A 14,461-nucleotide genomic window follows, 5' to 3' on the forward strand; every position below is an offset into this window, starting at 1 on the left:
GATGGCTACTGTCAAAACTAAAACAGAAAATAATGAGTGTTGGTGAGTATGTGCAGAAACTGGAACCCTTGTGCACTGTTGGGAATGTAAAAATGGTACAGCTGCTGTGGAAAACAATAGGGCAGTTCCTCAAAAAATTAAACAGAATTACCATATGATCCAGCAACTCAACTTCTGGTTATATACACAAAAGAATTGAAATGAGGTCTTAAAGAGAACATCAATTGTATTAGGGTTCTCCAATGAAACAGATCCAAGAGTGTATACACACACACACACACACACACACACACACACGTATATATGTATATCCCAATGATAAAAAGTACAGGGTCTGAGTCAGAGGACAGAATCAAGAATGCTGATGTCCAAGGGCAGGAGAAGATAGACGTCCCAGTTCAAACAGGAAGAGTGAATTTGCTCTTCCTGTCTTTTTGTTCTATTCAGGCCCTCAATGGAATGGATAATACCCACACACATTGGAGGAGTGATCTTCTTTACTCAGTCTACAAATTCAAATGCTATTCTTTTCTGGAAACATCATCACAGACATACCCGGAAATACCATGTATCTGGACATCTCTTAGCCCAGTCAAGTTGACATGTAATGTTAACCATGATATCCATGTTTATAAGCAGCATTATTCACAATAGCTAAAATGTAGAAGTACTGCAAGTGTCTGTCAACAGATGAATGGATAATCAAATTGTGGTATATACACACAAAGCATTAAGAAAGAAGGAAATTTTGATACATGCTACAACATGGATGAAACTTGAGTATATTATGCTAAGTGGAATAAGCCAGTCACAAAAAAAATGCTGTATGATTCCACTTATATTGAGTACTTAGTCAAAATCATACAGAAAGTAGAATGGTGGATGCCAGAGACTGGGGAAGGTGGGAGTTATTGTTTAATGTTTACACAGTTTCAGTTTGCAACATAAAATTAAATCTGTAGGTGGATGGGAGCACATTACACGTTTCTTTTTTTGTTTTTTTGAGATGGGATCTCACTCTGTTGTCCAGGCTGGGGTGCAGTTTTTGCGATCATAGCTCACTGCAGCCTCAACTGCCTGGGCTCAAGTGATCCTCCCACCCCAGGCACCAACATATCTAAGACCACAGGTGCACACACCACACCTGGCTAATTATTATTTTTTAATTATTATTTGTAGAGGCCAGGTATTGCTATGTTGCCTAGGCTTGTGTTGAACTCCTGGGCTCAAGTTATCCTCCTGCCCTGGCTTCCCAAAGTGCTGGGGTTACAGATGTGTGCCACCACACCTGGCCAGAATGTATTTAATACTACTTAACTGTACACTTAAACATGGTTAGGCTGGACTTGGTGCCTCACACTTATAATCCAAGCACTTTGGGAGGCCAAAGAGGGTGGCCTCCTTAGTAACATGGTGAAACCCCATCTCTACAAAAAAAATTAGCTGGGCGTGGCAGCATGCACCTGTAGTCCCAGCTCCTCTGGGGGCTGAGGTGGGAGGATCATTTGAACCCAGGAGGTGGATGTCGTCACTGCACTCCTGCCTGGACGACAGAGTGAGACCCCGTCTCAAAAAAAAAAAAAAAAAAAAAAAAAGTTAAGATAGTGAATGTTATCTGTATTTTACTGCAATTTTTAAAATGGAAAAAAAATCCACATGGGTCACCAATTTACCAATTTAGCCATTTTCACCATTTTTAGATTGCATTTTCCTTCTCTATCTCAGCTGTCCTACTAAAGGAAAAGCAAAATTTCTTACAAGAATAAATGATTCTCCGGTGTGCCTACTCCTGAAAGGAACAATGAGACTTTTGTTATTTCACCACAAGGCTGAGAAAGAAATAAACAAGTGATAAATGCCCAGACCCCTTCTTATTCTTTTCACATCCTGGTAATCTGAGGCATGGTAAGGCTTTTACTCCAAGCATATGGATACTTAAAATCAGAAGCTGCCTCTCCTTTCCCTCACTTTATCATTATTGTTGTCATGTATGACAAGGGAGGGAGTGTCTCACTGGATGGTATTTGGGGTTCTTTCTTCAGTAGTCCCACATACTTGTGCTGTTCTTCATCTTTCATATCTACCACTTTTTGAAAGCCCCTGAGAGTCAATAAGACATAAGATTCAAACAACTGCTTCACATCTAAGGATATGTCTTCAAAAATGTCTCGTTTTCCATATTTATGTCTGATGTGTTTTTTTATGGCACAGTGGCATGTACTACATAGTTCATAAGTGAATCAATGTACATCTGTGGAGGGTGAATGCTCAGTTTTAGATCTACACGTGAAAGCTTTTTCCAGGGCAAGAGCCTTGCTTTCTCCACCTAAGCCTTAATTACCCAAATGGCCATGTGTTGTGTCTTTGGCTTGTTGAAATGATACCAACTGGTAAAATCTGATGGGAGATAAAAGTTAAATATCCAGAAGCCTAAAAGTCAGGAAAAGACAGTCTCTATGGCATAGAGAAAGCTGCAGAACTGCTCCATGGTGAGCAAAACTCATCAGCACATGAAACTACCGCATATAGTCACCTTCAACCACTTTGTAATTTCTACCTATTTACCTGGGGCCAATGTCCCTTATTCACCAAGATTCACATTGGTCCTTTTGATTGGTCCTCAGCCTGAGGAGGCCCCCAGACATGCTAAACTGTCAGGCAGGGAGAGAGGAAAAGTTGGGAACCAGCCTTGGCTTAAAAGGGTTTTGAAAATGGAGGCAAATAATAACATTTTGGGAACATTTATATAAATAATTATATAATTTCTGATTATAGAAAGGCTATAGGAAGCTCAGGAGAACCACTTAGAAGACTGAAAAAGGTACCTATGGAACTTTGGAGACACTGACTACTGGTTCATAAATAAATGAGTAATTGGCAGTATCTGACTGGAGACAAGAATGAGCATTAATGTAGGATGATTCTGAACTACAGCTCCTGGCACTAGTAGGTTTCAATATACATAGTCTGCTGAAAGGTAATTTTCTCTGTGATATTCCTGGTATCCCTAAGGAGGGTAGTATAATTTTAGGTATATGCTGATAAAATTTGAATACAAGGTTCTTAGGTGAAAGTTACAGTCTGTTTTAGACATGAAATTGAAGCATGCAGTCGCTATTGCTTTGGCAAGGATTTTTGGCTGATGCAGTGTATGGGTATTAATTTTATGATTTATCTTATCATATGGCACCTAATGTATTAGCTGACTTGTGAAAACAGTGTTTTGGTTTAATGGATGTTAGGGATTTATCTACAACTTCAAATTTGCCTTGTTAATAGTAGAAAAGAATAGCATGGAAGCATTACTTCCAGCTGTTTTTTGAAGGGTCCACCAAAATGAATGACTTTTTTTCCTTTCTTCATGCAGATTTCCTCCTAGAGTGCCAAGATCTTTTCCATTCAACACCTCAGTCATGTACAAAAAGACTGTGTTTGTAGAATTCACGGATCACCTTTTCAACATCGCTAAGCCAAAGCCACCCTGGATGGGTAATAAAAACAACATTGAATGCTAATTATGAAATAGGGCATCTTAGTTTCTATCACAGATTCCCCAATCTTGAGGTTGCAGTTAAAAAGGGCAGTTGCCAAAGAGAATGTTTCCCTAACTGCCACCTATAGGGAAATATACTGATTGCATTTTCTGTCTTTCTGCTGGGCCGTCTTGTCTGCTTGGTCTATGCCAACTGCTTACCTCCACTTAAAGGTCAAAGAAAGTATGTAATAACATGTTAGGATAGGACATACTCTGTCTTAGAATTGTTTCTGAGAATTATAGGTGGGAAGTACCCCCTTATTCTAAAGAGAGGTATCACTCTATCGATTTCGAACTTGTTCAGGTAGTAATGCAAAATTGGTTCTGCAACCCTTAGCCCCCGACTCACCTCCAGCCTTATATGAAAAAAGGCTAGGAACTTATGAAAGAGTTTAGGTTTGAGTATGACCTTGGAGAGCCTCTTTGGTGTTTTATGTGTTGCTTACCCCCTGTGGGGAGAGAGGCCTGTCCCTCATGTCAAGCTATAATGATGAAGGAGGCTTCAGGAGATCTACTTAGAAGACTTGAAAAGGTACCTGTGGAACTTTGGAGACACTGACTACTGCCTGGTTTTTATCTGGACAAACTTTCAAGGTCAGAGGCCAAAAGGACTTCTGATGGAATAGCAGGGAGAGGGGGCTATAGTGGCAGCTAACTGCTCTGCCATTGTTAGGTATAAGGCCAGGAAAGTCACTGAACGAGGCTTGTCTTACAAAGACTCTACCTGAGAGGTCTTCCTGCCAGGGTTAGGTAACCCCAACAGAAAAAGTGTAGAAGCAGAATCTGAGAGGAGAGATAAAAGTGACCAGCATGCCAAGATCAATACGTATTGGGTGTTTCCATATTGGGAGAGAGAGGTCTCCAAAGAACTCATAAGTTCCCTAAGAAAAAAAAGGCAGAATTTTGGTATGTGTCACAACTACGGAGTACTAATGCCACATTATCACTGCTCCTTCCAAGAAAGACTTCGTCATTGTGCCTCTTTTTTTTAACCCCCATCCCCTTTCTACTTGCTCCTGCCTTGGAGAGTCCAGAGGCAGAAGGCTGAGTTGTGGAGGAAGATTAGGAGAGGAAGGTGGTAAGGCAGTGAAGCTGCCAACAAAATTACCTTTATGTATTGCAGATTTCTGGGGCTGTCAGAATGCAGCTGGAGAAGGAAGGGAACTTGCAATTGCAGAAGACATCAAAAATTTGATATTAGACTGGACAGGACTTGTTATAACTGAAAAATGATACTGTTTGTTAGTACCTGAATGTTACTGGAAAAGATCTGGGGTCAACCAAAGTGCAAGAAAAGAGATATCTCATATAATGTGATTAAAAGCAGTAGTCCAAGAAAAATAAGGCTATTTTATGTTTTTAATCCCACTAAATCCAGTTCATTCAATAAACTGTTTATAGGCATTTTATACTTAGTGTATTCCTAAAACAAAGCTCTTAATTTTCCTCTTGATTTTCTGTCATGGCCCGACTAACAACCCATGATTTGACTCCTCTCTCTTTTTCTCTCTTTTTAGCATCATATCTATGGCCAAGTCCTATTGACTGTTCCTCCAAAACAAGTTCCTTATCTTCTTCTTCTACTTCTTGTAAAATCCAAATTCCTGTAGGCTACAAGGTCCTACATATTATGTTTCCTTTGTAACCATATTTTCTGTTACTCCCCTGCTCATTCACTGTACTTCAGCCACATTTTACTCAACTATACCGGGCTTATTTCTGCCTCCAGACTTTTGCATTTGTTTTATTTGCTTTCAATGCTCTTCCACTAGATCTTTGAAAATCTTCCTTCATTCTCATTAGTGAGATCTCTACTCAAATGTCACCTCCTCCCAGAGGCCCTTCCTGATCACTGCACTGAAAGTATCCTCTACCTCCTGCCTCATCATTTCCTAGCAGACCACCCTCTTTTATAATATTTCTAACAACTTGAAGTGTTCTTATTTATTTCTTTATGTGCTTAATGTTTTAAGAATATGATCTCCATGATCTGTCTTGTTTGCTACTGCACCTCCAGTACATAAGACAGTTCCTAGAATATAGTAGAAACTCTAGTTGAATGAATGAATGAATTGAATGATTGCCAGAAATCTTTCCTCAGAGCAACCAAGAGGTTGAGCTGGTGTTGGCAACAAGGAAATACTATTTTTTCTCAATAATTACAGAGGCACGCTTCTCCACTGTGACTTTGACTCTAACTTTTGTAATAACAGGTTTTCTGGAGTACTATCCCCAAGTGACCTTTGGTGGACATCTTATTCTTACAGGTCTGCTGGGTCCTACCATTCAGGCTGAGGTTTATGACACAGTGGTCATCACGCTTAAGAACATGGCTTCTCATCCTGTGAGTCTTCATGCTGTTGGTGTATCCTACTGGAAAGCTTCTGAAGGTGAGTCAAATACCCTCCTATTGTCCTGTCATTCTAGGAATAGAAGAGTGAGATGTGTGTGCTTTGTAATGGTGGCACAGCTGGAGGTGGATCCATTCTCTTAAATCCAAACTTACTGAAAAATAATAACAACAACAATAATGACTAACATGTATTGAGTTCAAGGTTGTACAGCTAGTAAGTGGTGGAATCAGAATTCAAACCTAGCCCCATGTAACTCCAGAACTTATACTTTGAACCACTGTGCTACAGTGCAAGCAGTCATATAAATAATATCGAATTTGGTTTATGTAACTGAAAATTTCCATGGAGTCAATCAAATATGGCTGGACTCAAGGATTCAAGTGATGCTCTCAGCATTGTGGCCATTTTTCTCCCACCATCTCAGCTGGGCTACCCTTTTTGGTTCCATTCTCAGGCCGGCTTTTCTAATATGATGGCAAAGATAGCCACTGGCAGCTCAAGGCTTATCTTGTTCTTACAGATTGTGATCCAGGAGTGGGAAGGAAGCCTCTATCCCAATATTTCTTGATGTTGAGTGGAAGAGTTAGCAAGCAGGAGGAAGCATCAGTCTCACCCAATCCAATGACAATGGCAGAAGGACCAAACTGAGAGACCTAGTCACTACAGTGGTCTCTGTAGCAAGGACATTGTTTTATGAAGCCCAGTAGAGTTGTAGTGTCCTGGAGTTAGTTATTCGAGAGGTTAAAGTTAATTTGCTTGCAGGGCATCTTTATTTGAGACAGACAACCGTATTTTTTTCTACCTGTATTAAAATATCTCTCTGAATTTCCAAATCTCCAAAATTTCTGCTTTACCTGGGTCACACAGACCTCTTTAATACAAATGAACATGGTCTGGAGATCGATGTGGGCAAGCTAGAGTGCAAAATAGATTCCTATACCTAGTATAGTATAGAAGTTGCTAGAGAGCAAACAGAGACATTTGTAGATCTCATTTTCATGTAATTCAAAACCTAGAGCAGTCAATAAAGGGTAGAAAGCATAAACTCAGTACAACCATGCTCTGCCTAAGTCTCTGCTCATTTTTAGAAATTGAAAATTCTTTCAACTCTTTTAAGGTCCTAACTGAACCTTATGTCTGTTTCTTAACAGTTACTAGAATATAAATATCTTAAGATAGGGACATCCATTTTATTTATTGCTATATCCTTAGCATATAACATATTGCCTACCGTATAGTGTATACTCAATACAAGAATGAGGGTGTAGTGGACACCAGTCACTTTTTCTTCCTAAAATTAGACATTCCTCACCTGCTTTTTTGAATGTACTTCAAATACAGCCTGCCATTTTCTAATGCCTGTGCCTCCCTAGCCACAGTGATTGATCTAGGGGTGAGCAGTTGACATACGCTTCCCACCTCCTTGGCCACAGTTGATCAGTCCAGAGTTAAGTACTTTACACAAACTAGGCCAATGAGAGTACTTCCTCTAGCATTTTGAAACTTGCGAGAAAAAGGACCTACTGTTATCAGGTAATCCTATACTTAGGGGATGGAGACCACGTATATGACAAAATCAAGATTCTACTACTTCATGGATAGGAGTCTTAACGAGGTGTTGGTCTTGTCCTTTTTATAGTTGCCTAGCTCCTTGCAGCCATGGTGCAAAGGCAGGACAACCTACCTTTATCTGCTCCTTCTATACCACTGATCGTACTCCAACCATGTAGGTATATAATCAGAGACAGGAAGCCATGGCAAGTCTGGAGGGTCTGGACTTGGCTATATCTTAAAGAGTTATATATAATCATAGCTCAACATTGAGGGCATTTTCCAAAGATTGGTGGAGAAAAGAGTAGCCAATACAATTTTATCTTTTTCTTTTCTGCTGACATCAAGGAGAGATAAAAGCTTTAAAATCACAATTATGGGGAGATAATATTTTTAAATGCAGCTCAAGTTAAACTCTTCAGAAAAGGTGACAGGACACCCAAATGGCCGCATCTTATCCGATGAAGGGACACCGACCATAGAGTCTATACTGGACAGTTCAAGTGGTAGCCACAAGCTATCAGGCACTTGAAGTGTGGTGAGTCCTACCTGAGACATGCTGTAGAATACACACCCGATTTCAAAGGCTAAGTAAAAAAAAGACTAAAAATAGCTCATTCATTGTTTATAAGTACAAGTTGAAATGCTTATATTTGGATATACTAGGTTAAACAAAATACATTATTAAAATAATTTCACCTTTTTTTTTACTTTTCTTGATGTGACTACTAGAAAATTTTAAATTACATACGTGGTTTGCATTATATTTCTATCGAACAATACTCATCTGTATACACTTCCAGTGAAATGTTTAGCATATGTTGAAGTTGCTGCTCCTGATGTAGTGGCTCATCTCAGATTTGGCCAAGTTCTTTTGTCCAAGGAAAACTAGGTCCAACCCATTCCTGGAGAGGAAGAATCTCAAAGCTTTCTGGGCTGGGTCACTTATCTTGGTTACATCTGTTCTCCACCTATTCTACCAACACCCAAGTGGATGGACATAGCTGAAATAAAAATCACACAATCACACTGAATGGTGTCTCGCCTCAAGTGGAACTTCAGCTTTGCCATTCTACTGCTACCTTTCCCCTAATCCATTTACTCTCCCTCTCCCCAAGACAGCCATAATGTTTCACACATTCTTAGTCTCTCATAGAAACTCCAACATGTGCTCCCACCCCTGCCCCCACCACCATCTGAGTCTTGAGTCTTAGGAAAAGGGATATGTTTTTCCTAATGAAATATTTCAAACAAAGATAGATACAGAAATTAATATGGCAAACCAACATATGCCCATTATCTCACTGTGCCAAATCTTAACATTTTGTCATCTTTGCTTAATTTATTTTATGAAATTAAACATTTTACATACAGTCTGTACCCCTCCATGGGGCTAGCAGGAAAGGGCTCTCATTGTCAAAGTTCAAAGCAATTGATCATTCAAAAAATAATGATCACATTAAAAAGAACCCTTATGTGGCTCCAGTGGTGCAATCGGTTAGCATGTGGTACTTATAAAAAGAACTCTTATGGCCGGGCGCGGTGGCTCAAGCCTGTAATCCCAGCACTTTGGGAGGCCGAGGCGGGTGGATCACAAGGTCGAGAGATCGAGACCATCCTGGTCAACATGGTGAAACCCCGTCTCTACTAAAAATACGAAAAAATTAGCTGGGCATGGTGGCACGTGCCTGTAATCCCAGCTACTCAGGAGGCTGAGGCAGGAGAATTGCCTGAGCCCAGGAGGCGGAGGTTGCGGTGAGCCGAGATCGCGCCATTGCACTCCAGCCTGGGTAACAAGAGCGAAACTCTGTCTCAAAAAAAAAAAAAAAAAAAAAAAGAGCCCTTATATAATAGAGATGCGTATTTAAATACTCATAATTGCAATGATATCCTGTCTAGGATTGGCTTCAAATAAATCCAGCTGATGTTACAACCATTAGGGAATTGCTGATGTGGAATTTGACATTTGTATGGTGCCAAAATAATATCCCAGAGTTTTATTTCTGTTTGTAAGTGGAAATCTTAACTTTAGAATGGAAGTATCAGGCTAATCCACAGGTCAATTTTAGTGTCACTAAGGGTGAGATGGCACAATATGAGGGACTCAGCATCGTCTTTGATATTTTAGTCAAAAACCTTACCTTGAATCTAATCAAAACTTAGGTATATTCTACAGGACTACAAGCCAAATTTCTCTCACCGAATGAGTGTCACAAAAAAGGGACTACTCCATACTAAAAGAGACTACCAGATGCAATGTGCAGTCTCAGACTGGATTCTGATTTGGACTAACTAGCTAGAAAGGATGCCTTTGAGGCAATTAAGAAAATTTGAATATTGCATTGATACTAGGTGATATTAAGAATTATTCTTAACTGGCTCAGGTGTGCTAATGTCATTTTGTTTATGTAGGAAAGTGTTTTTTTAAAGTTGACTTCTAAAGTATACAGAAGTGGACTACCGTGAAATTTTTAATGTGCATTAAAATGCATCATCATAAAAAGTGTGTTGAAAGAAAAAAGTGAAAGTAGCAATGCAATGCCAAAAATAATTTTCTAACATCCTCTCACAAAAATATTACATTCTTTATATTAAGCACATGAAAAAGAACGCAAATATAAAAACTTCTTTAGGGCCGGGCACGGTGGCTCAAGCCTGTAATCCCAGCACTTTGGGAGGCCGAGGCGGTTGGATCACGAGGTCAAGAGATCGAGACCATCCTGGTCAACATGGTGAAACCCCGTCTCTACTAAAAATACAAAAAATTAGCTGGGCATGGTGGCACGTGCCTGTAATCCCAGCTACTCAGGAGGCTGAGGCAGGAGAATTGCCTGAACCCAGGAGGCGGAGGTTGTGGTGAGCCGAGATCGCGCCATTGCACTCCAGCCTGGGGAACAAGAGCGAAACTCCGTCTCAAAAAAACAAAACAAAACAAAAAAACTTCTTTAATGTTTTATTATAATCTTGAAAATAATATTTTATAGCTTTTTAGCCTAATATTAAGGCTAAATAATTACTGAAAGTATATAAGAAAACTAGTGTAAAATTTAAACTTTTCAACACAAACATCCCCATACAGTCATTTATATGCTAACAAAGGGAAGTTATAAAAATTAGCCTGTAGGAATCTCCTTTTCCTTGGAGAATATTACACAAGTTGAACGTTACACATTATTTTTCACTGGATACAAGATCAATGTGATCTGCTTTATTAAAAGGAGAGATTAAACCAATTTACGTTTCATGTCAAATTCCACCTCCTTCGTCAAGCATTACTGAAGAGTAGGAAGTTTGTTTACTTTTTTTAGCCACTGGATTGCTTGCTCCATGAGCATAGAGACTTCTATCTTGATCTTTATATTTTCAGCTTGTAGCTGGGCCTGGCAAAGAATAAGAACTCAGTAAATATTTGTGAATAAATAGGTGAATATTTCCACATGGTATTATAATTATATCTTTATATGTCTATGTCCCCCACCAAACATAGTGTCATCCCTCTAGGAAAGAACCAAGTTTAAGAAATTTTCTTAAATCTCTCTTTCTTACCCTTCCCTGATCCTCATTAGTGCCTACCAAAGAGTCTGTGCCAAAGTACATATCAAAAGTGTGTTTGTTGTTGAATTAGGCAAAAAGACGCAATAATGAAGGCAATTTTATTGTTTAACAGAATGTGGAATTCTCCCCACTTGTGGCTGCTGCTTGTTAGTTTTTCAAATTAATATGCAAAAAGTCTGTTTCCTATGTAGAACTTGTTGGTGACAATAAACTTGACATGTTTCTTTGAGTGGACAATGGGTATAGAAAAGACAATCTTATTTTTTCTTGATATAGGAGCTGAATATGATGATCAAACCACTCAAAGGGAGAAAGAAGATGATAAAGTCTTTCCTGGTGGGAGCCATACATATGTCTGGCATGTCCTGAAAGAGAATGGTCCAATGGCTTCTGACCCACTGTGCCTTACCTACTCATATCTTTCTCATGTGGACCTGGTGAAAGACTTGAATTCAGGCCTCATTGGAGCCCTCTTAGTATGTAGAGAAGGTAAGTGTATGAAAGGGTAGGACTGAGTTGAACTAAGCAGAGAAGTATAATCAAGTGAGTCTATAACAGCTAGCATTTCCATTCCTTCACCTGAAAGAGGCTTCTTTACTCTAGTATCATGCTCATGGAAAGAATAATCTAGCTTCTGAGAGAAGCAGATATGCATTCTATATAACCACAATCAACTCTAAGCTGGGATTAGGAGCAACTGAGTTCTAGAATTAAGTCTCTCCTCTCAAAGCATTGCTGCTTTCCTCTTCGAATCTGTGGGCTTTATCAGTAATGATTTCTACTATCCTCTGTTTTTGCAAACAGAGCTAGGTTCCTTGAAAGCTTCATGGAGGTGAACACATCCAAGTGTGTGATCAATGGCATGTAGACTAGTTCAGGTGGTTAGTTTGTCATCTGTAAACCAAAAGCATATAAAAATCTAAGAAAAGTCAGCATTTATTTATATATGTTATTGAAAATTTATTAATTTAGATAGAATTAATATATTCTAAAAATAATTTTAAACAAACTTGTTTTTAATTTATATCTTAGCATAAAGTAAATTATGGAAGTAAATTTTATATAATTTGGGTTTTTTGTTTGTTTATTCTTTTTTTTTTTTTGAGACAAAGTCTCACTCTATTGCCCAGCCTGGGGTGCAGTGGTTCAATCTCAGCTCACTGCAAACTCTGCCTCCTGGGTTCGAGCAATTCTTCTGCCTCAGCCTCCCAAGTAGCTGGGATTACAGGCACATGCCACCATGCCCGGCTAGTTTTTTTTGTTGTGTTTTTGTTTTTTTTTGTATTTTTGGTAGAGACAGGATTTCACCATATTGACCAGGCTGGTCTTGAACTCCATACCTGGTGATCTGCCCACGTCGGCCTCCCAAAGTGCTGGGATTACAGGTGTGAATCACTGTGCCCTGCCTTTCATCCTATTTTTTACGGTGAAATCAGCTTCACTGTACCTTTTTCTAAAACATACATTTTATTAGTTAGAATGCATCACTAAGGCCAGTCTATAGAGGGGGATTCCAGCTTTTGATGGGGAATAGGCAAAGCATTTCTTTCTTTTTGGCAAAGAATTTATTAACAGGAGTCACCATAGTCTTTCTGAATGGTGATGATGAATGTGTTTCAAAAAAAGGTGGGAGCAGGGAGTGGAAGATGAAAAAGGTTTGTAGTTTATAACAGTTTCAAGTGAAAGTTTCTCATATACTGGGTTCAGTTTCACAGTCATAAAACATTACTGTTTACATATGACATATAAAGAAATAAGTTAAGGCTGGGCGCGGTGGCTCAAGCCTGTAATCCCAGCACTTTGGGAGGCCGAGACGGGTGGATCACAAGGTCAAGAGATCGAGACCATCCTGGTCAACATGGTGAAACCCCGTCTCTACTAAAAATACAAAAAATTAGCTAGGCATGGTGGCGCGTGCCTGCAATCCCGGCTACTCAGGAGGCTGAGGCAGAAGAATTGCCTGAACCCAGGAGGCGGAGGTTGCGGTGGGCCGAGATCGCGCCATTGCACTCCAGCCTGGGTAACAAGGGCGAAACTCCGTCTCAAAAAAAAAAAAAAAAGAAAAAAGAAAAAAGAAAAGAAATAAGTTAAAAACCCAAATAATTCTTTGACACAGAGTTGAGTTAAAGAGTCAACAGAGGTTCCACTTCCAGGTAAAACGTATAAACGCACTCCACCATTTATTTCCCATTGAATTTAACGACAAAACCTTGACAAAATGCTAAGCCCATATATTTAAAAATTCTAAAAAGCAAATAGAACAAGTATATAGAGAAAAGGCATCAGAATTCAAAGTATTACCCAACTGGTGGGGGATTATACCTTTTCCCCCACTCTCCTATTCCTTAATCTGAATGAAAACATAACTGGAAACTTGGAAGTGAGTACTGTGTTGCAAAGAGAGCTCCAGGAGAAACCCTCTAGGGTTTCAAGGAGTGGGAAACGTAACTCTTTTTAAATGCTCATAGAGCATGAGAGGGGAAATCCCCTAGGGTTTTTGTCTTCTTTTCCGCCATTCTCTCCAGCTTCACTTCCAGGTTGCTTATGGCAATGATAGTGGCTGGCAACAGAAACCTACAGGAGCAAAAGCGTAGGGAAGGGCATATTATTCTTCATTCAGTAGAGCTACAGGTCTAAGACATGGGCAAATGCAGGTTACTTTTCTCTCTTTCTTTCTTCTTCCCTTGATCGGCCTTAGCTATGATGTAGTTGTGGAAGTTGGAAGTTTCTGGTTAGAAAACCAAAACAGGGAGCTTACAAAACTAGAAAGTTTATAGATAACAAAGAGTAAAGATCCCAGGAAAATAAACCCATAAAGTTGTGCATTAACTCCTGCATTCACCCCCAACCCACACATACCTGGATGAAACCCTAATTAGCATGCTGAAGACTGTGAGAACTGAGACTCAAGTACCAGACTGACCACTGGGCTGGACTCAGTGGCACTGCAAAGGCTTTAAAACTGATCTAACCCTGAAACCACAGCTCACGGAATTCCTTAAAACCTGTCTGATGGGCGGGGCGTGGTGACTCAAGCCTGTAATCCCAGCACTTTGGGAGGCCGAGGCAGGTGGATCATGAGGTCAAGAGATTGAGACCATCCTGGCCAACACGGTGAAATCCCGTCTCTACTAAAAATACAAAAAAAAAAAAAAAAAAATTAGCGAGGCGTGGTGGCACATGCCTGTGGTCCCAGCTACTCGGGAGGCTGAGGTAGAAGAATCGCTTGAATCCAGGAGGCAGAGGTTGCAGTGAGCCAAGATTGCGCCACTGCACTCCAGCCTGGCGACAGAGCAAGACTCCACCTCACAAAAAAAAAAAAAAAAAAAAAAAGTCTGATGGTTGAGTGCAAAGATAAAACATTGTGAGATGGGTTTTTTTATTGTATCGTAGATATAATATATAAAAGAACCATAGCATAACAAGAGGAGGGTAAGGAAAGCTTTATGGTCCATTCAACTTCATT

General features: G+C 39.7%; 1 protein-coding gene across 3 annotated transcripts in view; it reads left to right on the top strand.

Moving 5' to 3' along the window:
• Positions 1–14,461, top strand: part of F8 (coagulation factor VIII) — a 191,145-nt gene that overhangs the window by 31,963 nt on the left and 144,721 nt on the right. For all 3 annotated transcript variants that reach the window (XM_003943925.4, XM_074391879.1, XM_074391880.1), the window contains exons 2-4: positions 3,368–3,489; positions 5,803–5,925; positions 11,272–11,484. In XM_003943925.4, coding sequence (XP_003943974.1) covers positions 3,368–3,489; positions 5,803–5,925; positions 11,272–11,484 — 458 coding nt within the window. The remainder of the gene's footprint in view (positions 1–3,367; positions 3,490–5,802; positions 5,926–11,271; positions 11,485–14,461) is intronic.

The sequence above is a fragment of the Saimiri boliviensis genome, chromosome X, assembly GCF_048565385.1.
Source record: "Saimiri boliviensis isolate mSaiBol1 chromosome X, mSaiBol1.pri, whole genome shotgun sequence".
NCBI classification, from domain to species: domain Eukaryota; kingdom Metazoa; phylum Chordata; class Mammalia; order Primates; family Cebidae; genus Saimiri; species Saimiri boliviensis.